The 27435-nt window shown below is 40.2% G+C and overlaps 1 protein-coding gene across 1 annotated transcript in view; it reads right to left on the bottom strand.

The window, feature by feature from the left end:
* The window catches only part of LOC149447650 (adhesion G protein-coupled receptor F3-like), a 51025-nt gene that overhangs the window by 4357 nt on the left and 19233 nt on the right, over window positions 1-27435 (bottom strand). Inside the window, exons 6-14 of the mRNA XM_089652241.1 lie at window positions 24977-25035; window positions 24757-24887; window positions 23389-23616; window positions 19562-19783; window positions 17908-18039; window positions 14973-15172; window positions 11629-11811; window positions 5191-6558; window positions 1967-2005 (exon numbers count right to left, since the gene is read on the bottom strand). Of these exons, the coding sequence (XP_089508367.1) occupies window positions 1967-2005; window positions 5191-6558; window positions 11629-11811; window positions 14973-15172; window positions 17908-18039; window positions 19562-19783; window positions 23389-23616; window positions 24757-24887; window positions 24977-25035 (2562 nt within the window). The remainder of the gene's footprint in view (window positions 1-1966; window positions 2006-5190; window positions 6559-11628; window positions 11812-14972; window positions 15173-17907; window positions 18040-19561; window positions 19784-23388; window positions 23617-24756; window positions 24888-24976; window positions 25036-27435) is intronic.

Raw genomic sequence — 27435 nt, 5'->3', positions numbered from 1 at the left:
CAGAGGTGTTTTTAGAGATGACAACCAAAGGTAAATAGGCTGATTGGGCACCCTTGTTCTCTCCTCTGGTCTACGACCAACACTGAAACCTCCTTTCATAGAAATCTTTTGCTTGGACCCATGTAGTTCACGTTATCTATATGGAGTATGTGTAGGGTTAAATTTGCCCTGTCTTCCCTGTGTTCCCCCTTGACCAATGTCATATTTAATCCCTGTCTCCCAGATAGCCTGGCCTTGACTCATGTGCGTCCCTTGACCGAGGCCAATCTATTTCATTTGCGACACTTGGTCCACCCAGCGACTCGTAAGCTTAAACCCTTCTCTGAGATTCAAAAAGCCACTTGTATGTCACCCCACCAATATTATGTGTATCTACAGATACATCATTTCTTTTCCTCCAAGGCCTCTTCTTTGACTCTTGAGAAACCTACCCCCTTTGAGCGTACCTGCATTCAAGGCTGTACCAACCGGGCATAATTTCCTCTATGTATAAGCTGCTGTTAGATGCCTGCCCCCTTTCTATTGATCTTTATATGCATAAATGGCCCCGAATCCTCCAATGTGACATTGCCTTGGATCAATGGAGCAGGATTTGGGAGGTTGCCTCCAGATCTTCTGTATGTGTTGTATATAAAGAAAAAACTTACAAAATTCTGATGTTTTAGTATAGGACTCCCGAGGTTCTCCATGCTCATAATCCAAATGTTTCTTCTGTCTGCTGGCATTGTGGCAAGGAAACTGGCGCTCTTTTCCACACTTTTTGGGCTTGCCAGTACATTGCACCCTTTTGGAGAGAGGTCCTTAACCTGCTATGGCTACTTTTGCACGCTCCTATTTCATTTGATCCCATCCACTTTTTGTTGAGCCTACCTTTTTCATGCCTCTCCAAATTTGCAAGGAAACTTTCCACCCACATTTTATCAGCGGCCAGGATTACCATTCCCATGCATTGGCTTTCTACTACGCCTCCTACGCTATCAGAATTGTTGAACGTTATAGCGGAAATTAGACAAATGGAGTACCTCACTGCTTTGCACGCTAACTTTGTACCCACTTTTGAAGCAGTTTGGGAACCATGGGATACTTCCAATTCCAATTTGTCTACTCAATTGTCTGTAAATGATTGTTAATTCACTGTTCTGTATTGACATTATGTGTATTTATGTACCTCTCATCTATGAGCCTATTTCTCTGTCCTTTTGTTGCATTGTTTTTGTCATACCGTGTTTCTATGCAACTCTGCTTGTTGTAAATGTTTGAAAATCAATAAAAAAGTGAATCACAAAAAAATAGGCTGATTGGATGTTAGGTGAGACCCTAGGTGCACTTCATACCTTGGAAACCTTTTAATTCTAGTCTCTATAGTCAGGTATACAATGTCTTAAAACAAAAAATACAAAAGTACTTACTAGTCCTCCACTAATCTTGGGTATTCATTTAAATACTCCCAACATTAGTTACCTGAACTGGTCTGTTTCTCACAACCCCATCTGCAATCCTAAACCACAAAATAACAACAACCAAACTTTGACTACCAACCCCCTAATTCCTACAAGTAAAATTAACATTATATGACATGTTCAGTTTTAAATAAAACATATTCACCTTTATTAACACCATATTATAAATTATTGAGGATTTTTTTTTATCAGTGAGGCATCTGGTTATTCCTATACACAAACTCTTTTTCACCCTGTGTGTATATGCAACCCAACCTGCAAATTTTGTACAAACAATCCTGTCCCAAACCTATATTTTTATCACTCCCATTTTGTAAGTGAAATGATTTTTTCTCTAAACATAGTTCTACTTTACTAATATAAAAGGGACAATTCATTCAGTTGTATATACATAAGTCACCTGATTCATGGAAAAAGTTATAGTGGGTCTGTATTAAAATTGAAAAATAGCATTTCCAAAAATCTGCAACTTCATTTTTTGTAATAAGTCTACAGGTTAAGCATACCTTTTTTTCTGTGATACAAGTCAGCAAAATGAAGAAGCCCTGTGAAAAGGTTAAAATTAAAATACATCAATAAAATTTCGGTACATTAAAAAGTTAGTACACCCAAAACAGAAAATAAAAGAGATTGTGATCATTATGAGGGGCTTCCACTCTTCCTGCTGGAATTTCAAATCTATTTTATATTATGAAGGATGTAACAGGACTTTGGACTCATCAAGATAGATGGGAATGCCCAATACCCCCACAGAACTGGAACAGAGTCAGGAATTATGGCAAGGAAATTGCGTTGTTGGCATACAACTGTATATATGAAGCCAGGGTAACTCATCATACCATACTCCTATTATTAAATATCATCTTTAGGTGGGCTGACCCTTTAAAAGATAAGTAAATTTTAATAAAACTAATTTGGGTAGAAATTGTATTTTCTACATATTTCCTTGTCTGTACATACTGACCCATCTGAACATATAAGTAAGATTTCATCTTACTTCTGGACCACTTGTCATCAAGGCAGGAATGGAAGGAAATTTTTGGAAACAGAAAGGCTACTTAAACCTAACAAAATGTTAACTCTTCCGTGCTCTCCACATTGCAGAGTCAAAAGCTATAGTACACACTATGAGAAAATCGGACAAACGATCATCTGATTTTCCATGAAAATGCATATCATGATGTAGTTGAAGTGGTATTGACTTGTAAGGAAATTTTGGCCAACAAAGGCAAATGTAGGCAAACGTAGCTACATACTAGCGTAGCAGAAGAGGAAGTGTAGGGTCATTCTTTGCTACTGATCATGAGCATTTTTTTCTATTCGATTATTTCTGTACGATTATTGCACAAATTAACAGAAAATTGGACTTGTGTTGACATACGATACAAATGTTCCAGCTTGCATCCTAGGTTTTCGTTGAAAGCACTATACTAATGATCATATAATCGTCTGATCGTTCCTAATATGAACATTTTCGTATGATTTTCTTATTATGTGTATTATGTGTATGGGTCATTACCCTTACTTCCTGTGCTGGTGACCACTTGACACAAAGGCAGGAAGTGAGGGGGAGTCTGCAAATCTTTTATTTCAGTCGCCTTGTTACACAAATGCACTTAGTATGGTCTGAAACAACATATTATCTCCTCTCCATAATATACAGATAATTGACCCATATGAAGTGTCTCTCACTTTCTATAAATTATAGTTTATAAGTAGCATGCTATGATGTAAGAATAGATTTTCAGAGCTAAGAAATCCTGTGTAAATTCTGCACTTGGAATGGATGTAGGGGACAGATGGCTGTAAATAAACAAGTACAACTTATGTAGGGGAATTTGTTTAGTCTCTGTGTATCACTTGAGGCCAGTCACTTCACTGGGGTAGGAGGAGTTTAAGAAATGACACTTGGCCTAGGAGGGAAAGGAAGCATAAGTTTAGCCCTGGAAATGTTCACTTGAAGTTTTGAAAAAAAGAAAAAAAAAATACTCCCACTTTTCAGGACTATGTAGGGAAAAATATTTGGAGAGCTCACTGGCTCAAGTTAGGCTGCTCACAACAGACAGGACACCCCTCCAGTGGGTACCCAGCAGGTTACCAGACAAAAAATAAAAAGTGCACCAACGAAAGAAATGCCAAACCAAAGGATAAAAGAGTTCAAGTTAATTTATTGGCTTATACTAAAACACCAGCCGGTGGTCTGTTGTTGTTGGGGGGGTATTTTGTTGCAGGTGGTCCATCGTTGCTGGAGGGTCTATTGTGGCTGGCTGCAGGGGATCTATCTTACTGCTTTTCTTGCTATCATTAACGCATTCTATACAAAGTGCTTAGCACCACAAAATAACACTTGGTTCTGTATTCTCTAAAATGCCAGTACTGGGAGGTGGGTAGGGGGTAGAACCAAGGAACAGTTCTTGGAGGTGGGTAGAGGTGAAGACAAGGGGATTTGGAAAGGGAGAACTCCTGCAACTATTCTCTCAGGGTAAAGACTCTGCTCACAAACCATGTGAATGAAGCTACACATCTGTAGCACAGTTTTACATAAGACTTGGCGTACTCCAAAGCTCGGGAGAACTTCACTGGGATCCTAGCTGGCTTACACAATTCAAGGGTTATACCCTCTTTATCAAAGCCAAACCTTCAGGACCCTCTCAACACCTTCTCAGCACAGGTTTGGCTCTTATGAAGAGGATATAGCTCTCAAAATGTGTAAGCCAGCTAGGATCCCGGTGATGTTCTCCAGAGCTTTTGAGTACACTGAGTCTTATGTACAACTGTGCTATAGATTTGTAGCTTGATAAGCTGTTTCATTCACATAGCGTGTGTGTATATTTTAACGTGGATTAGTAATAAACGTCACATGGGATAATGCACTAGGCTGGTGCACCCTCTGTTGCTTGTGTTTTATATTTGGTTTTGGTACTTCTGCAGTCCTCAGAGGGCAGTTAGGCTGGAAGTAGTTGTCCTGTGTTGTGAAGCAGATACTTATGAAGAACCATTAACAGACTAGAAGGAGGTGGTTGTTTTGTACGTTATATTCTCTACTTTTGTACTTCTCTACGTTATATTCTCTACTGATGACTTATTGACCTATGCCATCTTCAGGTATGATAACCTTTACATTCATAGACTGAAATGCTTGTCATATCTCTTTTACACAACATAACATTTTGTTTTAGGATTTTGGGTCTAAACCCAATCACTAAAACATCAAATAAGGTTTAATATAATGTAATTGTAAAAGTTGCTCTCAAGTTTTTTAAATCTGCAGTCTTCATTAAAATAGTACATGGTTACCCTGCTGGTCCTTGTTTGGGCATTTTACATTATAAAATGACAACCATTTCACAACTGTGCCCTGTGTGTGAAGTTCACATTTTTCTACATGCAAGCCTGGTACTAACTACAAGTGGCTGTGCCAATGAATTGTGCAGGCCTGAACCCATATTGTCACTATGAGGGAGCCTGTCCAAAGCAATGATAGAGAGCCAATGCTCAAGCAAGTACATACAGACAGGAAGTATCTAAGTTTGGATGAAGGCGATCAGCAGCACTGATATACAAAAATGGATAACACAATACGGTAAAACAGTAATTTGTCATGGAAACTATTAAAATTAAACAGTGCTTTAGCAAATGTTTTTCAGATAGGGTTTACATCAGCTTTAAGATCTAATGTCATCCAATAACCAATAATTACAATAGCTATTTTTCCTGGGTAGTGTGTTACCTGAAAAGCATTCATCCCAGCAAATCCATAGGTAAAAACTTGTCTTGTTAGATCATCAAGATTTGTTAACAAAGCAAAGCCAAAAGACCAAGTCAATCCAAACACAGGCGTTAATACCACAATAGCCTTTAAGATGCTCTTAGCAGTCTCCTTGTCATCTGGTTGATTGGCATCAGAAACTGATGGCCGGGCTAACTTGGCTATGACTACCAACAGTGCAAAGAAGTTAAACACAATAATGGAACCAGCTGGGACTGCAAACGCATAGATAGCTCCGCTTTCTGGGTTCAACCAACAGATTTTTTCATGGCGGTATTTGCCTTTTGGGTAATAATACAAGAATGTGCCAGCAGCAATAATGGCTGGGAAAAAATATCCAGCGGTAAATGAAAGAGAGACAAATATTTTTTTACGTAGATGGTGGAACACAAAAAGGAGCTGGTGGAGGAGCATTACACTTTGAGCAAAGGTCCAGAAGAAAAGGGCCAGGTAGAAAAAATGGTTTAGGAAGGTTATTGACAAGCAGATCAATTGCTTTGCTATTATTGAAGGAAAGGCAGATGACAAGAAGAACACGTCTGCACATAGCAAGGACACTGTAATGTTGACCAAAGAGATGTGTCGGAAATATGAGATGTTGGTCCTTGTGACTGTCTTCCACACAAAGCCTTCTATCAAGACACAGATGCAAAGGGAGCATATGGAAATCCCAAGACCAGCATAAGTAATTTCATCAATTAGCACCAAAGAATCTACATTGATTGACATGAGTACGGCAAATGAGGTTAAGTGGCTACAACTGCAGAATGTCGTATTAGTCCCCAACATTGATGTACATCCAACATCTGACCAAGACCCACCGAAGCCTGGCAGAGAGAAGTCCCAGAACACACAGTGCTGGGAATACATTTCATCCGATGTATTTACCATGAATGACATCTGGATATTGGATGAAGCATAGCTTGAATCTGACATCTTTATAGAAGTAGACTGCACAATGCTGTTTAGCTGTGAATCATTACTGTTCTCAAATATACTTGGTAAGAGGTTTCCGATGGTGCTGAACACCACACTAGTGATCTTGAGGTTGTTTTGTTGAAGGAGTGATGATATTGTCTGCTTATCTATTGATACACTCACTGTGGCAAATGTCTTTTGATAATCTTCTTTCTTACTTCCTTGCCCATAAGAGTTGCCCTTTATTTGGATATTATCAAGGTCAATCTCAAAGCTTTTATTTCCTGCCTGCAGGAGCTGGCTGAAGCATTCTACAGACTGTAGTACTTTGGAAGCTGGTGGACTTGTGGAGCTTCTCCACAATGGGGAAAAGTCAGGATCTATGAGGTTGCTGGCAAGTGTGAGAAACTTCTGAAATGAAACACAAAAAGCCATATTTTAAAGCTGCGCTCCAGGCAAACATAAATATGCAGATAAAACACACTGTTTAAGGGTCCATATTTCTGTCCATCTAGAGGTTTTTACAACTCTGCCACACAGCACAGCCCTGTCTTGCAGGGCAGAAGAACTGATTTTTTTTAGCTACAGTTAAAGCAGAGTTCCACTCACTCTGTAAAAAAATAAAAGTCAGCAGCTACAAAAACTTTAGCCACTCACCTGTCCCACGATCCCGCGTTGCCCCCGCCGCAGCCCGTTTCACCGGCCGTCCTGTATTCCAGGTGCCGGCATCTTCAGTGTGGGCACCCGGCTATGACAGCTTATGGCTTCACAGCTGGGTGCCCACTGCGCATGGGCGAGTAGCACTTCGCTTCCTGAATGGCCCCATCGTCTTCTGGGACCTTTCACGTGTCCCACAAGACTTTGGGGAGGGAGGGTAGGAGGACAACTTCCACTTCCAATCGCCTAGGTGATCGCAGCAGAAGTGGGAGCGGGTACCTGTCAGATTCGGGTACCTGGTCCCCCCCGCTCCCCAAAGGTGCCAATCCTTAATGGGGAGCGGGGGACCAATCGTTAAAGTGGAACTTCCCCTTTTGGGTGAAACTCCGCTTTCAGTAACACTTAGAAATCTTGCCCCTCTCCCAGCCTGTGACTAGACAAACAATGATAAACTAATTTCTCTTTCAGTTTGCTCTTCCCTACTATCGTCAGGTTTCTTGTTAGCACCTGAGCACTACAGCACAACTGATTGGCTCCTTTCCTTTGAGCTCTGCTATACAGGGGCTGCAAGAGGCTGGTACCAAGTCAGATACAGGCCCTTAAACTTCTTAGAAAAATACATTAACGATGTATTAATGGTTACATAGTTGTAGTAATCTGTGTATTTTCATATCTGCCCATAGTTAAGCTTTAAAGTGAACCTGAAGTCTGAATAAAGTTACAAAGTCAAACAGTAAAGTTTTACTATGTTATAAGGAACCTTGGAAATGTTAAATTTGCATAAGCAGCGACCTAAAAATGTACATTTTGTCTTCAGTTTCTTTGCCTCAACTCGTTGAAAAACCTCAGTCCCTTTTGCACACCTGGTTAAAAGAAAGTACTGAAAGCACTTATAAGAACACCACCTTAACCTTGACTGTGAGTTAGTACCAGAAAATGGACACAAGACCATGTAGTGGTAAATTAACTCAATGTATTGGTAAGGGTTAGACTAAATGGTGGTTTGAACATAAATGAGCATACAGATGATAGGTTCAGAAACAGTCTGCTAGACAGTATAATCACTATGCCAAAATAACTAGAAATAAGTTCTGTAACAATAGACTGGAATCAATGCATACATCAGCAAAGTCAGCAATAGAAAGTGTGTATATAAGCATTAACTGCAGTGTGAATAATAATTCTATAACTAGTATAGATTACGCTCCAGGAGAATGGCTAAGGGTATGGCACATTGTTCCCTGAGAGACACCTCTGAGCATGAGCATTAAGTAAAGGTCCCTGTGAAGCAGCTGTAAAGAGGCAGTCTTTAGTCATAACCCTTCAGTTGGCTAGCATTTGGGCCCAGTTGTATCATTGATGCACATGAGAACAGTCCTAGTCAAACCAGCAGGGAGCAATAAAGCTACTAGATGACTGTATGGTCAGTTCCTAAAGGACTCAGTCTCTCTAGTAGCAGATAGTAAATCCTCACAGCAGCAGCGCACCCAGTGATATCACAGCTAACCATCTAGTCATACACAGTGATTAGTCCACTTTCTGTACTGCCCAGGTGACTTTGGCTATCGGTATCTCCCAACTCAGCACTGCAGATCCCGGCCAGGCCTCTGATATGCAGCAGTGATGGTGCACATTGGACAGTGATGTGCACTCTCTGGTCTCCCTCATGGCAAAAGGAGGTTAATCCCAGTACAGTCCGGAAAATTACGGCTCTTGCCCCTCCACTTGGCAATCTCCTCTTTGGGGTATGTAGTTCAAAAGCTTTTGAGCACCAAGGCAGAGTCCCTGCAGTGCTGACTGACTCAGTCTATTGAAGTCTTCCTGCTCAGCACCTCAAAGCAATATCTACAGAGAGCAGCTGCAGCCAGTGTTTCTCTCACTCTCCATTCTTAGCCATGTACCTGGCTACACACCGTACATTTTTCTGTCTTTTCATACTTGTTTACTATGGAAGGAACAACCTGTGATGTTTATTTGGGTGGAAAATATGTTTTACAATAAAATGATCTAATTAAAAAAAAGTGGTTGTAAGCCTAAAAAACTACATTTTGCTGGCAGGTAGGGTCTTTTGGTGGAAGGAAATGTATAGTCTCTTCTGCAAAAATTAGTTTACTCACTAGAGAGCACATTTTTCAAATATGTACACTGATTGAACATACACGCAGTACAGTGTACCCAGTGGTGTATTAACTCATTGTGCTGCCCTAGGCAACAATGAAATAGGGCACCATTCCCCCCCCCAACCCCCCATCCACGGGTGGCAGCACAACTTTCAGACAGGGCCTTCTTTAATATTGATTAGACCCTGGGCAACCATTTTCTTGCCCCCCCCATGAAATATTGTTCCCCACCCCAACATCAGCAAAAACAAACACACACACACATAGACTTATCTGAAAAAAAATTTAGTAATATAAACATAAACATAAACTCACTGGTTGCTAGAGGTTACTACACATCCTTACTGTTCACTGATAGGTTGCTATAGGTTACTGCTTATTACCGCTCAATGATTGGTTGCTAGAGGTTACAGCACATCATTACTCCAGACATACTACAGGAGACGGTCAGAGACGGCCGACATAATACAGGAGATGGTCAGAGACTACAGACATACTACAGGAGATGGTCAGAGACAGCGGACATACTACAGGAGGTGGTCAGAGACTGCGGACATACTACAGGAGACGGTCAGAGACTGAGGACATACTACAGGAGATGGTCAGAGATGATGGACATACTACAGGAGATGGTCAGGGACAGCGGACATACTACAGGAGGTGGTCAGGGACAGCGGACATACTACAGGAGGTGGTCAGAGACTGCAGACATACTACAGGAGAGGGGCAGAGATGATGGACATACTACAGGAGACGGTCAGAGACTGCGAACATAGTAAAGGAGAATGAAGATGTCAGAGGGTACATCACCCTATGTCTGTTCTCCTATCCCTGTATATTGCCTGCTAAACACTGCACACATAATGGTTATTCCTGATCACCATAACAGGAACTCTCAGTGTCCCCACACACCAAATTTACTTACTGCTGTTTTACACCGACAGATCCCTGGCTCCTAGTGCAGGGCAGAGAACCCCCCACCCTTACCTCACCTCATTAGTCACATCTCCAGTTGTCAGGGGGCAGAGTGATCAGCTGTTAGAGGCATGTGGTGTTCATGTGATGGCTGGATGGAACTCAGGAGACAGGAGAGGCAAAGGAGCACTGAGCTAGCAGATTCAAGAGGTGAGAGAGAGAGAGAGCCAAGCAGGCATCCAACTGGACCCGCCTAAGTCAAACTCTGCCCAATGAGCATTCAGCCAACCATAGCCTTGGTTTTCAGTCCTCAATCCAACAACCGCCCCCACCTCAAACCCCAACCCACCCCACCCCCTTGGCGGAAACACCGCTCTCCCCCAAACCAGCAACCCCCAAACTGCCTGATTAAACTACTAACCTTAAAAGAAGCAGTTGGCCACGCTCCAGCAGTGAGCAGCTTGGAGGATCACTGGCAGTACTTCACTAGGTCCCCATCCCTGCAGCTTGTGCCATTTCTTCCAGGGGGCGGCCACCCTAGGCAAACGCCTTGTTTGCCTCGCTGAGGCAAACAAGGCATTGAATATGTCACTTATGAATATAAGTGTACTGTCAAGGCATCTACCTGACACCAGGAATGGAGCCAAGTGTTAAAATAGTGTAACTCTAGTACACATGCATGGCAGTTGTACCATCATTGACTGCTCAATGGACTGAGCAAGGAGATGGCAGACCTGAAAGAAGACAGGGACATGGCACCAGTGGGGAGAAAGTGGCTTCAGATAACTTGGGCCCCAGAGCACTGCAGGAGAGCACACCCAGAGGTAAATGTGTCATAATGTACAAATATGCTGTGCATACTTTATTATGTCCTCCCCAATCCCTCCAAAATACATTAAGAATGCATTAAAGAATATGTAAACCCAACATTTCATATTCCTGATATGAGAGTGGTCAGTTTTCTAGCTGTGCAGGGAACTTACTGTGCTCTCCTCCAATGATCAGATTTATCCTGACATCCCCTTCCCCTGCACAGCCTTTCACTTTGAAGATCAGTGTTCTTTTGTTTCTCCTCCCCTAGCCCTTATGTATGAGAACAAAGGATATGTTATCACTTATAATAAAAATGGGGGAAAAAAGGTATTTTTAATGCTTTTTATATCTATACAAAAATGTGTTGCCTTTCATTACTATTTTAGACTGAATGAGTTTTTTTTACAATGCAAGGGTTTACAATCACTTTAAACGATAAGTTCACTTTTTGTAGCATGTTACATGTTACACCCATATTCAGGCTGTAACATGTTACAGATGCACCAGCCTCCGCACCCCCCCCCCCCTTCCCGATCCCCTGTTTTGACAGCGAGTGGGATATCTTCTCGCATCATTGTTCTGTGAATGTGAAAGAGACAAGTACCGATTGCCTTTGCAGCTGTCAATTTGTAGTTCTCAATGAACAAGTTGAGAGTGTGCTGTTGGGCACTCTAGGTAGTTAATTGACCTTCCTATCAGATTGTAGCTTCCTGCCTGTATCCGAGAGAACATCACAGACAGTCTGCAGGACCATGTCATTACACCCACGATCTGCGGATTGTGGGCACAATGCTTTACAGTCTCCTAACAAAAAAAAATGCATATTTTCTTACCTGCAAAAAAATGTGCATTTATTAATTTTTTTGTAAAGCTGAACTTATCCTTTAGGACCATCAAGACAAAATGTACTGATTCCTCCTACTGAACAGTCATGTCTGCTAATATGACACATTTCATAGTAAAATTGACCAATTACCGTGACAACACTTGCGTCAAATGTGCTGTTCTGGGCGGCTGCTATATTAGACATGGATCCCAAGATGTTCACTACTGCTGACACCTCTGCTGTATTGTTAACAAAAGTCCCACTGCTATTGGACATCTGTTGGATAATATCAGGAACTTTAACCTGAGCACTTCCTAGACCTTGTTCCAGGGTCTGTAAAGTGCAAAAAAAAAAAAAAAAAATAATTATTCATTCAGATCATTATTTATTCAGCTTACTTACTGAAATATGCATTTGTTTCACATTAAACATATCTAAACCCCCAAAACACTGCATATTGTCTGAAAGCAGAAGCCCTGTAGAATAAAATTATGGCAGTTGCAAATTTTATTGTTAGTAGTTGCACATTACAAACATGTTTATCTGTTACCAGTGATTTAAATCCACCCAAATCACTTCTGCGTGAAAGGCCAAGGTCGGCTGAAGAAATGTAAACAAACCCTCAGATGCTGTTGTGGCCATGAGTTTGTTTACATGCCAGTAAAGCCACCATAGTAGTTTTGGGATGGCAGAAATAGGGTTAAAGCATACGTAAACTCAACATTTCAAATTCCTGATATGTGCCTGCGGTGCCATGTACTTGTATGAAAAAGTATCCTGTTCTCCTGGCTCCTGCCAGCTTCACAACCAAAACCTCTTAATCCAGCTTTAGCCCACACCCTGGGAATTTTGGACACCTGTAAATACTCAGTGGGCTTGCTGTCCCCTCATTTGCCGTTATTAAAACCGTTTGAATGCACTTTGCTCCCTCCGGGGGTAACGAATATACCTGCTTTCTCATTTTGGATTTCTCATGTTTTTGTGATAGTACACTCTATGCTGACTGTGAAGGGCCTCCACACTTTGACAGTTTGGAGAAAATCACTATATTCCTCCCAATTAAATCTTCTGCTACTTACAACTGCTTAATTTCCTTGCACCCCTAGTCTGAAACCTTGCTTCGTCGAAGTCTCTTATGGGTTTTGAATCCATCTGTAAGTTGACGGCTCCAATGAAGGGTACACTGTCCTTGATCTATGCCTCCATTCAAGGCCACTCTTCTGAACCCTTGCATTCATATTGCACTGATTGGGCTTGGGACTTGCGAGAGTCCTTGACTATAGCTGATTAGGCGCTGATCTGGCAGGAAATTTTTAAATGCTCCGGGGGATATACAAACTTTAGAAAATTCATCCAAAGTACTCACCAGATGGTATTTTACTCCGGTGCGCATAGCAAAATACGTCCCTAGCTATAGCTTGTTATGCTTCCGAAGCTTCAAGGCCGAAGGGGCTATGTTCCATGTTTGGTGGTCCTGCCTGGTAGCTCACTGCTTATGGTCCAGAGTGTACAATATGATCCATTCAGTCACACAATTTAATATCCGCAAAAATCCAATTGAAGCCCTCCTCCATAGATCACTCAAGAATGTTGCGCAACTGTCCCACATTCTCACTTAGTTCTATTTTATTGCAACAAAGCATGGACATTACCATCTCTAAATTTCGAGGAAGTTAAGTTCAGAATTCAGGGATTCTTCATTAACAAAAAATTAACAGTGGTGCTTGAGGACAAACATGATAAATTTCTCTCAAATTGGCAGCCCTGGCTCAGCTATCGACCAGTCTCCCATTTCACCACAAGGCTGCTCCAACTCTAATCTGGTAGTTCGTTACTACTCCCCCTGAGTTTGAGAGGGCAGAACCGTAGTCACCTAATCCCTGTGGCAGATATTCCCTACCTTTCCTCTCTTCATCACATTTGCCCTTCTAACACTTTTCTCTTTTCTTTTTTTTTTTTTTACAGGGGACCCCCCCTTCTATTGGCAATGACCGTGTCATCTTTTCTGTTCCCCCCTTTTTTTTTCATTTTATTCTTTTTCTGTTTTTTATTATTTTTTCCTTTTAATGTTACCTAGACTTTATGAGTGCTCTTCCCCCATGAAACATGTTCCCAAAGGAGAACGTATCCTTTACATGTTCAGTTGGCTTTAAACAGCTCTTGATAGTTACAGGAGCTCCTTTCAAATATCCTGGACTTGTTCTTGTGCCAAAAATTTTCCCTTGTTATCTTCATTATTTTACATTATTCTTAACAAAAAAAACAAAAGACAATTGAAAAAAATGTTAACTAAAACCTTTAAAGTGAGAGCGCACAAATAAAGTCCTCATAATGCAATATATATATATATATATATATATATATATATATTTAAAATAAACCACCCTACAGACACACCCTTTAAATAAAAAAAGTAGATTTTTTTTTCCTTTTTTAGCAAATTTTGCCAAGTGCTCAATGAGCAAAACTGAGAGTTTTTTCTTCCACGGACAAATCAAATTTGACAAAATATTTCAGCTTATTCCTACAGGGTGTGTCATATGTTTCTTAACCACGTAACACCATTTATGTACATGAGCCGGACGGGAACAGTGCAGGAGCAGGTTGCCGTTCATAAACGGCGCCCGCATTTACAGCCTGTGCTTGCTTCCTCTCTGTGCGGGACCTTTGTGTGAGGTCCTGATCATGTGATCACTGATTGGACAATCCGTGATCACATGAATAGTAGTAAACAAGATGTCACTTCTGACATCATTGCTTACTACTTGTGAAATCTGTGAATGATCACAGAGGTCACATGGTACAAGGCTATTCACAGCAGCCTTGTACCATGTGACAAGCTCTCACAGTATTTCTCAATGGCTGCAAGAATGCTGCCAGAGAGAAGGATAAATTATTGTTTTTACAGCCTTTATGGGTGTAAAAGCAATCAGTGTAAAAAAGAAAAAAAAAAAATCTTCATCACCCCCCACAAGTAGTACAGTGTCACTATAGTGACACTGTACTGCTAGGGTGACAGTATGTATAAAAAAATAAAACCCATAAATAATAATAGAAAAAAATTAAATAAAAATGTAAAAAACAAATTTGAAAAATTATAATTTTTGGTTATAAACTAACTTGGGTTATATTTTTTTTACTAAAAAGATAACTGAATACATTTTGGCCAAGATTTATGAAGAAAGAATATTTATTTGCAAATTTTTATAAGAAAAGCACTATTTTTCAAAATGTTTGGACTTTTTAATTTATATAGCAAAAAATAAAAATCCCAGTGGTGAATAAATACCACCAAAATAAAGTTTTATCTGTCTCAAAAAAATGCTAAAAATTCATATGGGTACAGTGTTGCATGACCGCGCAATTGTCATTCAAAGTGTGATAGCACTGAAAGCTGAAAATTGGCCTGGACTGGTAGGGGTTAAGTGTTCGGACTTGAAGTGGATAATCCCATTTCATGTAAGAGCTGTAGGTCAGCCACTAGGACGTGTTACCTGAACACTGCTTAGCGCAGTCTGTAGTTGCTGGCTAATACAGTTATCCTTCACAGCGAGCCACACTCCATCTGCCGAGCAATCTCGGGTTTTAAATCCTGATTTTCCCAGAGGACAGGTAGCAGAAGCAGACATTCCTCCTCTTGTCACGTTCCAAGTAACACCATCTATCAAACTGATGCTGCAATATATATCTTTTGCTAGGGTAGAAAAAAAAACATATCCATCACTGCTGTATTGCTATACTGTACTATCACATACCTGCATGTTGGCTAAGTGGCTTCATTTCTACGTAAAGTAGTTGCATGCAGTTAGCTTATTCTCCCCATATTTTGAGTGGGTTTCCTTCCAAAACCCAAATAATATTTGTTGCTTTATCACTAAATGAAAAGTGAATGTGCGTACTTGTACAATGAATGCTGCGCATGTTGCAGGAAATGAGAATGCTGTTGGCACACTGAAGGAAAGCCATGGAAGTGTCCTTCAGTTAATGCCGTCTGCAACTCTTGTGACCTTTTCTTAGCCGATGGATCTATTGGTGTTCCATGTGTACCCAATGGATGAATCTGTCTGCAGTTTTTAGTGTACGTGGCTGTCATGGGTTTTTGTCCTTTGACTATATGAATTATTACAAACACCGCTTAAGAGGATACGCGTTAAAACGCGTTGGTTCACTGATAAATGAAACATATAATAGTGACTGCAAGACATCTATGAAATGCATGTGTATGCTGAATTGAGCACTGATAAAACTGTGTATTATACATAACAAGAACAATATGTTCTAAAGTATAAGAAGCCATGATTGTTGTTTTTAAAATTTTTTCATGTTTAGTAATAAAGATATATTTTATAGATATATACAGTAAGTGCATTTAAAGTTGCTAATGATTCGTTTTTGTCTTTGTAGTATTCAGTATGGAATGTTGGCACATTAGCACTTAATGGTCCTATAGTTTGTGTAATACTATTCCTCTCAATTTCTGTAAGGGTGACGGGATTGGAGAACAGAAAGAGAACATAAATTTGCTCTTTGCAGACACATAATTTATGAAAAACTGACAAATGTTGGGTAAGATGGCTATTCTAAATACTTCCATATTTGGAAACCCTTGGTAAAATATACAGTATTCACCCAACTATAGCTATCAACAGCTTAATGACTTATAAACATCTCAAACTGAAGCCCAATAATAACCTGAAAACCAAGGCTTTCTTAGACATATATGCAGCATCTGGATTTCTTGTTTTGTTATTACAGATAACCTGCTTTATACTTACTTTGAAAAGTCCAATAAAACATTAAAACAAAAAAAATTATATAGCCAGAGTTGCCACCACTCATCAATGTATGATTACCTCTCCTTCCTCGCTCCTGGAGTGGGCCCAGGTTTTCACTGACATGTTGGCGATGGAAATTTTGGTGGCAGAAGATAGGGTGGACCCCGAAAAATTCACATGACCTGGACTTGTTGGCGGGCGTATAGTGATACTACAAAATTTTGGGACCTCCTTGTTTAATGCCTCCTCCTGCTTTAAGCTATAGGCATGTCATTGGGCACTTCTCTAAATGTTTAAGGTAGAGCTATCTTCAGATTTTGTGCTTTGTTACGGTTTCTAAAGCGAACAAAATCCTCTCTTGTATTAAAAGAGGTATAGACTCCAGAAAGAGAAATATCATATTACCCCTGTACAAATCATTAGTAACACCTCACCTGGAATATGCAGTTCAGTGTTGTGCACAAATTCACAAAAAGAACATTGGGGAACTAGAGAAAGTACAGAGAAGGGCAACCAAACTGATACGAGGCATGGAGGAGCTCAGCTATGAGGAAAGATTAGAGGAACTGAATTTATTCTCTCTTAAGAAGAGGAGATTAAGGGAGGATATGATCAACATGTATAAATTCATCAGTGAGAATAAATTCATCTTTCCTCATAGCTGATCTCCTCCATGCCTCGTATCAGTTTAGTTGCCTTTCTCTGTACTTTCTCCAGTTCCCCAATGTTCTTTTTGTGAATTGGTGCCCCAAACTAAACTGCATATTCCAGATGAGGTATTACTAATGATTTGTACATTGAACTCGGTGTAGAGCTATTCACCCTGAGGTCATCACAGAGGACAAGGGGGCACTCTTTACGTCTTGAGGAAAAGAAATTTAATCTCCAAACACAAAAAGGTTTCTTCACAGTTAGAGCTGTGAAAATGTGGAATAGATTCCCTCAAGAGTTGGTTCTGGCCAGCTCAGTGCATTGCTTTAAAAAAGGCCTGGATTCTTTCTTGGATACACAGAATATAACTGGATACTAACATTTATAGGTAACGTTGATCCAGGGAATATCCAATTGCTTCTTGGGGGATCAGGAAGGAATTTATTTCGCAGCAGGAGGAAATTGAATCATGCTTTGCTGGGGTTTTTTTGCCTTTCTCTGGATCAACTGTGGGTATAGGATTATAACTTTTTTTTTTTTTTTATGGTTGAACTGGATGGACTGTTGTCTTTTTTCAGCCAGACTAACTATGTAACTTTGTTACATATTTTTCTTTTCAAGGCCTCCCCAACTGTTCCTGAGTCCCAGCATTTGCCTGTTCAGATGTACAGATAGTATTTGTGTATGGCCTCTAACTCTCTCTTGTTAATCCATAAGTGTGCATTATTCTTTTTTACTTACATATTTTTGTGATGTATTTTGGCATTGTATATTGTGCATCTGTGAAACCCTTTAAAACCATTTGAACAGACAACTATTTGACTAAAAAAAAAAAACTGAAAAATGATTTTGTCTTTTGTATATTTGCTTGTCAGTACAGAATTTATTTGATCTCCTTGGCCTGTCTTGGTAATTTTGGGGTAGTTCAGTCTATCTTTTTTGTTTTTTACTGATCCATCAATATGGTACTTTATGTTGCTCCGTGTACATTTAGTGTACATACCTTGTATTACAGTTACAGGAATCACATTTGATTTTTGCTGGCCAGCCTTGTTCATAAATGTACAGGTGTAGTTAGTGTCATTAGTAGGGCGTGGAGGAGACAATGTGTAACAGTTCAAGTCTGTCCTTCTAGCTGTCAAAAAAAAAGAAGTTTTTAACCTCAGAAAATTCATATTAATAGGTCAGTTCGTAGTTGGAACATTTGAAACCAGTATGTTCAACCAATCAATTATCAAGCAATGAGCAATGTTTTTAAAAGTTGCATATAGGCAATTTATCAAGCTTCTGTGTACTCCAAAATTGCCCCAAATCTCAGCAACACTGGAAACAAACTACATAGCATGCACTTTGCTGTATTATTCAACAAATATATTTTTCTGAACTAAAAAAAAATTCCCAGCTATAACATCTGTAATTGTGAATTAACCCTAGGGATATGATTGGAATGGAATATGAGCACATGAACTAGAAAAACTTCACACCAACCTGCATCATAAGACTTCAGAGGCACAAAAAGAGTAACACCACTTACACCTAAAATGACTCAATCACATGAAGCAAATTAAATTCCAAACAATCACATCCCGCGATGCCTCCTATTTGAGGAATACTTCCTTACATGGCAAAGTTATAAATTAAATGAGGATCCTTATGTGCCCACCCTCCTCCTTAGCACAGGCACGGATACATAAAGCAAAACTATAGGCAAATATTTATTTTTTATTTTGGATAGAGTAATGGAGGGTTACAACCCCTGTCAGATTTTTTTTTTAACATCTGTGTCCCATTGGGTAGATTTATCTTAATTTCCCATTCCATATCAAAAGCAGGAAGTGGGAGGAATTCCCTGGAAATTAAGGGATTGCCTTGGGGCCCCCTGGTTACCAGAACTAATATCCCTATTGGAAGATTCCCCATCTACTACTTTTCTGTGGAAAATCCAGAACGAATAGAGAGGGCAAATCTTCCTAATGGGGGCACATAAGGCAATAAAAACCTGACATATGTTCTAATCCCTCTCCACTCTGTCCAAAACTAAAAAAAGTTTTACCTTTAGTTATACTTTAGCCAAGATCCTAAAGTTGGCTGGTTACCGAAAAACCTGCTTATGAGCTTCAAAAACTGAGAAAAAGAAATTATAATTAAAATAAAAGTACAGAATGTATAGAAAGGCTTTTTTTCTAAATTTACTTATGGATGAATCAATAGCTCAGCCCAAGGATCAATATAGCAATGATGGGGATACAATTCTTTCACAAAGGAAATAGTTGAGCCTCTTCAAGTAAAGAACTACTCAACCAATAAAATAAGTTGGCCAGGACATCTTGTCATGATGTTGTTCATTAAAGATGAATTTAAACTGGATACCTGCTGGCTCTATTTGATATTTCTCCTTTGGTTAATTGTGGCTGATCTCCTCCTCTCATGTAGGCTTCTCTTAAGTCATGTAGGCTATTTTAATCAGGAATTTCCCTTCCTCTAGGCTTCAAACTAGAGTGTACTTTCTATAAATGTATGCAGAGCTAATTAATCATGGATGAAGAGTGATGATGTTGTCATTCTCCACCCATGATGTTATGAATTAGGAGTCTTCACACACATTCTTTTGTGGGGTGAATTTTTGAATAAAACCACACAATAGACATATCACTAACCAGATGTTGCTGCCAATGTTAACTTGTCATACGTCCAGGTGACATTATAGTTCTCTCCGTCATAGGGCACACAGCATTCTAATTGTAGCTTGGATGTGTCCTGAGAGGTTAGACTCTTCTGTAATGGGTTGATGGAGATCGCCAATGGAAGGAGGGTGATGTTGACTTCTGCCGTTGCTATATGTACCAGGCTATCATTGGAGAATTGGCAGTAATATTTCCCTGGAACAAACCAAACCATAAGCTTCTGCTAATGACTTATCATTCATTATCTGAAAGGGAGCATTAAATTGACACCTTTGCGTTTATATAACAAATAAAGGTTTTGAAGCATCTAATCCATACCTTGGGATTAATATTAAACTATCATGAGAAACAGGCTTCCTTTTTAAGGATTACTTTTGGTAGCCCAGTATAAAAGCTGGATTTTCCACACGATTGGTTGTCTAACTGAGCATGCATTCCCATCTAACTGTTCCTGTGCAACACATACAGCTGGTGCAGACCCAATGTGCCACTTTTCCAATGTTTACTATGTGCAAGTTGAAGCATGCATGCACCACATATACAGAACTACAATTACCATGATATTCAATCATTGGTGAATATATTATGAAGAGAAGGTGAGCAAAAACCTAGCTTTAATAAATGAGGTGTGTATACTATATAAGATTAGATTTAAATACATGTCAAGTATATGCTGAAACCATGAACTTCCTTATGCTGGTACCTAGAGATATTCTGGTGAAGTGAGCATTACTTGTAAGTCTTTGCAAGAACGGTGAATATAGCTTTGTGAGGTATCAGATTAAAATTACAGTAAATACTGTTTGTTAAGTTTCTGAATTTTGACAGTGAACCCATAACGTGTTTTGTGCAATCAAGCCAAGCAGCAGCAGAAAAACAGCTTTTAACTGAGATGACCTGCAGGAGCTAGTAAGATTTAAAATATCAAATGATTCAAGGTTATTGATCCATACCAAGTTCAGCATGTATACAAACTGACTGCTATTTTTTTTGCTGCCAGTTCAGACTGCAGGTACAAGCTGATCAAATATTTCACCTAAATGGCATATAGGTAGGGGTTAGTACCCCATTTAGGGAGACCCCTCCCTTGGGTGGAAACTGCGAGTGGGGCTAAATGAATCCCTTATATTCTAGTACTGAAGAGCTTGGGGCAGAGGATGATGGGAAGAGGCTAACCCTGGTATGCTACTATGTAAGCTTGTAGTCTCAGAAAGCAAACCCTTCGAGGTAGGCTCTGTTGGAGTACTCAACCTAAAGAGGACTACAGTGAGAAACTGGTCAGCAACCCTATGTTTAAGTTAAGCTTGAACTATACAATTCTACTGATGTTAGGAGTAAAAGGCAGAGGCGAAGTTGTATTTTGGCAAAGAATTGTACATTCTGTTCCTGCTACAGTAAAAAGTTTAAAAAGGCTGAACGTGTGACATTTCTTTATTACCAGAGTTGCGCCTTGGGCCAGAAGAATATGAGTAACCACGACTGCGGCGTTCCTCCACGTTGTTTTTGTGCATCCAATCTTGATCATGTTGCAGTACAATGGTGGGAGGGGCCCTTGGCCAGCATGACTATTGCTGGCGGCAAATCAGTCTCCTGATTACAGAAACATACTGTATCTAACAAGACAGGCATTACTCCTAGTGAGTGCTACTACACAATTCAGTATGAAGGGTGACAAACTGAGGAATTGTACATCGTACTGCCACAATGTGGTTGGACGTCTACTCCACTTTCCTCCTCAGTAATTCTGGTAGCATGTACTAGAGCTGAAATGTCCTGTGTTTGTGAACATGGAAATGCAATTATTTTAGTAAATATAAACTACTAAATACCTTTTCTTATTCATTTTTATTAATTAATAAATATTTATAATATAAAAAAAAATACCTTTTCTTATCATCAGTTAGAGCAGTCTTGTGACTTCTATCAGTGTCCAGCAGAGCACTGGTTAAAGCTTGTAGGAGTTTTCATTCTGCTGTAGGAAGATGAAGAACCCCTGACCTCTGTCTGAACAGTGCTAATTGGCCCTGTGCTGATCCCATGCACTTCCCCAAGAAAAAAAACCTCTCTAGCAATACACACCAAACTGAGCATGTGCAGAGTGACTCCACAGGAGATAAGAGGGGGACACTGGAAGAAGGGGAGGATCAGAGAAGACAGGATGAAATACAATGCAGAGGCTTAACCCCTTAGGTTCCACAGTGAGTATAACAAGCATGCTTTACTGCATATACAGACTGATTTTACTGTTGTGGGTTAAGTGACACTTTAATTTGTTAACTGAGGACTTCTGCAAAATATACAGTTGGAGATGAAGTGAAGTGAGGTGATAGTGATAAAGTTCTCTCAGATCAAACCAATCTCTGAGCCTTCGGACCCTAAATCAGCCCTCATTCCTGTACCTTCACACCTCAGATCATGCCAATTCTTGCAGCTTCACACCTCCGACCACTCAAAAGCCTGCACTTTTGCACCCCAGATCAGGCCCAATTCATGTTTTCTCAGGCCTCAGATCAGCTCCAGCTTCTGCACTTTCAAGCCCCAGCTCAGCCCCAATTCGTGCACCTTTACACCTCAGATCACCCCAATTCTTGCACTTTCACACCCCAGACAGCCAAAATTCCTGCACCTCCAGACCTCAGATCAGCTCCAATTCCTGCATCTTCACACTTCAGATCAGCTCCAATTCCTGCATCTCCAGACCTCAGATCACCCAAATTCCTGCACCTTCACACCTCAGATCACCCAAATTCCTGTACCTTCAGACCTCAGATCACCCACATTCCTGCACCTTCACATCTCAGATCACCCAAATTCCTGTACCTTCACACCTCAGATCACCCAAATTCCTGCACCTTCACATCTCAGCTCACACCAATGCCTGCACCTTCACCCTTCAGATCACCCCAATGTTTGTATTTTTACATGCCAGATCAGGTGGATCTCCCAGGACTCCTTTGGATGCCGTCCTTGATGCTGGCGCGTGCCACCTCTGGCACTAATGCTGGGAGTTGCCTACCCCTGCTCTATAGGGATGCAGTGGCTGCATGAACGCAGCCACAGGTCCTAATTGGACAAGTGTAGAGGTGAATAGCCCCGAATGCACACTGTCTGTGTTCGGGGCTGTATACCAGCACCCACGTGTCTGTGAAATTAAAATTTTTAGCTGTGTTCGTATAACCACCTTAGTCCCCACAGAGTAACACAGGTTGTCAACACACAGCTCTAGCCACATAAAAAGAAAAGGCTGATTCACACTGTAAAGGCCATCAAGCCTCATTCACGCACAGTGCTTTATTTATTAACGCAATACAGTTTAACCCTTCAGATATTGCAGGTGTTTGGAAGTTATATTGTGTTTGTGTCTGCTAATAATAATTTTACTGTATTTTTAGCAAGAATATTATCTATTGCCATATATTGTCCGATAGGCTGTGCAGGGCCCTGTGAATTCTAATAGCAGTCCTGGTCCCATTAATCCACCATGACCAGAAGATAAACAAAGGCAGACATGTTTGAAGTGCAACTCTTTTGACAACTATGGCTCTCCATAGATTTAATGGAAAAAAATGTAGACATGATGGAACAGGATATGTGTAATTTGCAGGTTAGCCAAGTGAAAATAAAGGAAAAGAAACTAAGGCAGCCATTACATCTAAGGATTGGTAAGAATATATTAACATTTTTGTTTTTTCGGTAATATACACATTAATTACATGTAGCTGTAAACTGCACAGCCTCTTGTCCCATAACCTTCCTTAGATCCTTTGTGTGCTTGAACTTTAGACATCAACAACACTGACCTTTCCACCACTGATCGGCATGACCGATTGTAAGGACAGAGACAGTTGAGCTGGACAGTTGCTGAGTTGACACATCCACATTATCTCCGCCAGCAAACAAAGGATTGGTGACATTATTGGCAACGAGTGTCCAGTTCACGGATGTCATGGTTTCATTTATCTGGCAGACCAGCTGGATGTGGTCACCAAATTTCACTTCCAATTGCATGGGCTCAATAGTCACCATTCCTGCAAAATGTAAGAGCAATCCAATATGTTAGGTTTATTTTAATGTTTTCTCTCTTTGCCTTTCTTTTTTCTTCTCAGCTCTTTTTGAGAGCACCAAAATCTCCCTTAACTCTCTGATATGATGTGCCCGCCTCAAAGAGAACTGATCTCTAGGATCTCATCGTGAGGAGCCAATCATGAGGGCTGAGACTGCTGGGTCAAATGACCACCAAGCGTATGGTTTCAGACTTGTTACATGCCAGAATTGATGTGCGGAACTACAGAGTTTAATCCCTTACCACCTTCAGCTAATGCAATAGAGACAGATCCTTACTTAACAGCCCATTAGTTATCTTTTGAGAACAGCTACATGTGCACCACCTTACAGAAGGGCCCCAGTGAAAGCCAGCTAACTTCCACAATTAGGCGCCAGATACTTTAGACAACACCAGGGGTACATCTATGTCAGTACACATACAAACACCTTCTATTTTGGCTGTATGCATACAGGAACGCTGTTTGAGAAACTATTGCTAAGAATTACAGTGAGCTTTCTTTTATGCCATTCATGATTTCACGGTTGATGCTATTCTTACTGATATTGTGTGAATTAGTGTAATGAGACATAGCCTTATTGCGGCATAAGTTAATGGCCATAGGTGAGGCTGAACTGCCCATCATTTACTCTAACGTATTCTGTTGACCTGTTGATTTGATCTATGCATTGCATTTGCTTACCCCTCAATAAAATATTCATCTTATTAATTCTTAAGTTGCTTGTGGTCTATTTACTGTGTGCTATCATACAAGCGTAGAATATTAACACTTAAGTTACGCAGGTGTGAGTAACCTACAACCGGGTGTGTTGGTGGGGACTGAGCAGGGTAAGAAGTCGTGGTAGAGCCATCAAACTAAGCGGATCTTCAGGGAGTAGTGCTACGTCACCTCAAAAACCCTAATTTGGTCTTGTTAATATTTGCTTTAAACATCTGAAGAATACAGTAAAAACATAATTCAATAACCAAAAGCAGTTTGAACACACTAACCAACAATATTTTCATTCAGAAGCTGAAATACAATAAAATAAAATTTACTTTGTAAAGTGTGCAAATAGGAAAGTTAGGAGCAAAAGCGAAGCATTCCATGAAAAAAAATTATTACCTGCTGTTGATATCTGTAATGATATGACACTGGAGAGAGACTGAGATACCAAAGCATTGCTGGACGCAAGTTGCGTTGAGGAAACTGGACTCGACACCAACATCCTGTAACTGGCTATCACACTTCCTGGACTTGATATAAGCACAGATGTCTTTAGCATGCAGGTTATTTGTTACTCAATTTTTGCATAGGAAAAGCTTTTCAATACATGGTTTGTTACCTGAAGCCAAGCATCGCCACAGACAATGGATTGCAATTCTTCGTGTAAGCATGTAGAAGCTGATAAAAAGAACACGTAATGATTATAAAAGCAACTCTCTTGTTCAAAACCAGTTTTTATCCATTTAGTAGAAACAATTGAGCACTGACGTGATACTTTTTTTATTTGCACTAACATACAATTTTGAGGACAAGCTTTCGGGGTATGTCCCCTTCTTCAAGGTCCAAGCAGTACTTTTAGTACAATTGTTTGTCCTTTGTTGTTTGTTGCATTTTCTTTAACAAAGAACCACTATCTTGAAAAAGGATGATTTTAGAATGTGCTCAAGAGAAAGTGATTTGATTGGGCAGTAAGAAGGGGGTTAATGGTTGGCTCAGGTTTGTAAGGAGCAGGAATGTTGCAGCAAAGGATTCTGGCAGTGTTCTTGGGATCCATGCCCCTTCTGAGGCCAATACCTAGAGCTAAGACCTTGACTAGGAGTTTTATTTGGGAAAACATGAAACTGATGCTAAAATGCTACTGTAATTTTGGGGTATCCTAATTGGATTTTACCTTCTTTCTCTTAAAGTCCTTACTGCTATTGATTATATTGAGTGTTGTACTAGCTATGGATTATTACAAAAAAATTTGAAGTTTAATTAGCAAGTATGTAAAGTTCATTTGTCAGGGAAAAGAATTTAAAGTGGAACTTTTGCTAGCATGCCCAGAATTTTGGTTAAAATGCCCTTTAACTTTATGTTAGTTTAATGAATAAGAAGATAATGTTTGATCAATTTTCTGGTTCAACTGCCCCTCCACCTCTAGGCAATAATGGCCATTTAAACATTTTGTTTTCATTAGGGCAGGTTCACGCAACCTTACGTGTTCGAAGCTGAGGAGCGGTGCCTTGTGTTTTATAATGCAAGGCTCAGTCTCTCTTTTTTTCTAAACATTAATGGAATGCCAGAAAGTTACATTCCATTAATTTCTATGTACAGGAGCTCAGCTGCCATAAATAGAAAGGCAGGGACATGCAGGGCGGGTTCGCACTATAGCAGAGAACTGCATTTATCTGTCATTGGTATACACTCCCACTTGCTCAGGTTTTGTGAAACTATAAGATACAGTCAGAATTCTGTTTGAACAATTTCTAACTATATACACATGCTTTTAACACATATATCTTTAAATACCTTAATTTAATATAGAGGATTAATCCCGGACTGGCATCATGGGCCTGGGGACCACCATCCACATCAAATTCCAGTCTGGGATTTACCTTCTACTTTAGCTGTGAAACACATGGAAATAAGTTTCATGTATCCATACTATGTAATATACTTGTAAAATGTATCGTACCAAGTTCAAACCACATTTGTTTTAACTGATTTATAATTAAAGTTGAACTTTACTAATAGAGTAAACTTTGGTACAATTCTTGGCACCTTTAAAGTCACATAACTAGAAGAAACTGTGTTTGTATCTATTGATCCAAGGGATGTTGGTGCCTATCCACACAATTCTGGCATCAGATATATATCCTATATGTGTATTTCAAATGTTCATTTAGCCGTTTGCCCACAGTTCAGCCTTCTTTTGACATATTTAACTACTTCCCACCTGTAGAACGTCACATGACGTCCTGGACTTGAAGTGGAGATATTGGGATGATGCCTGCAGCTATAGGCATCATCACGGTATCTTTTTTTTTCAGCCAGTGATTCCCTTAAATGTAAAAGCTGTTCTAGCAGCTGATTAGCCACTGGATTGTTTTTACAGGCAGCAGGAGGGGATGTCCCCCTGTCATGTACCTGGTAAAGATCAGACTGGAGAGGGGGCTTCTCTTGCACCTCTTGTCCAACAGTGATGACAGAGAGTGTAGAGACTCAGAGTGGCACGAGGGCCGGTGTAGCAGGCAGCGCCAGCTGGGGTTTGCAGGAAGCAGATGACTGTATATCACCAGGCAGGACCAGAAATTGGAAAACGGTGACACTGGCTTGGGAGACAGGTGTATAGCCAGGACACAAGCCAAAAGGTCATCAACAGGTGGGAAGCGAGGCACAGGAACATCAGGCAGGACACAAGCCAGGATCAGTACACAGCTGGGCAGTTAGGCACAGGAACACAGTACAGGAGCCGAGGTCAAAATAGGCAGGCAGAAATCCAAGGACAGGTCAGGGGAAAGTCGAGTCTTACATACAGTTGCAAGAAAAAGTATGTGAACCTCTTGGGATTACATGGAGTTTTGCATGAATTGGGCATAAAATGTGCTCTGAATGTCATCTAAGTCACAACAATAGAAGAACACAGTCTGCTGAACATAATACTACACAAACATTAGATGTTGCCATAACATGTAAACATTCACAGTGCAGGGAGGAAAAAGTATGTGAACCTTTGGACTTAATAACTGGTTGACCCTCCTTTGGCAGCAATAACCTCAACCAAACGTTTCCTGTAGTTGCAGATCAGACCTGCAC

This window comes from Staurois parvus, unplaced genomic scaffold, assembly GCF_062004578.1.
Source record: "Staurois parvus isolate SC_StPar_1 unplaced genomic scaffold, SC_StPar_1.0 ptg000678l, whole genome shotgun sequence".
In the NCBI taxonomy this organism is placed as follows: domain Eukaryota; kingdom Metazoa; phylum Chordata; class Amphibia; order Anura; family Ranidae; genus Staurois; species Staurois parvus.
Note: the sequence above shows the minus strand (reverse complement) of the source record. Positions and strands in the feature narration are given on the sequence as shown.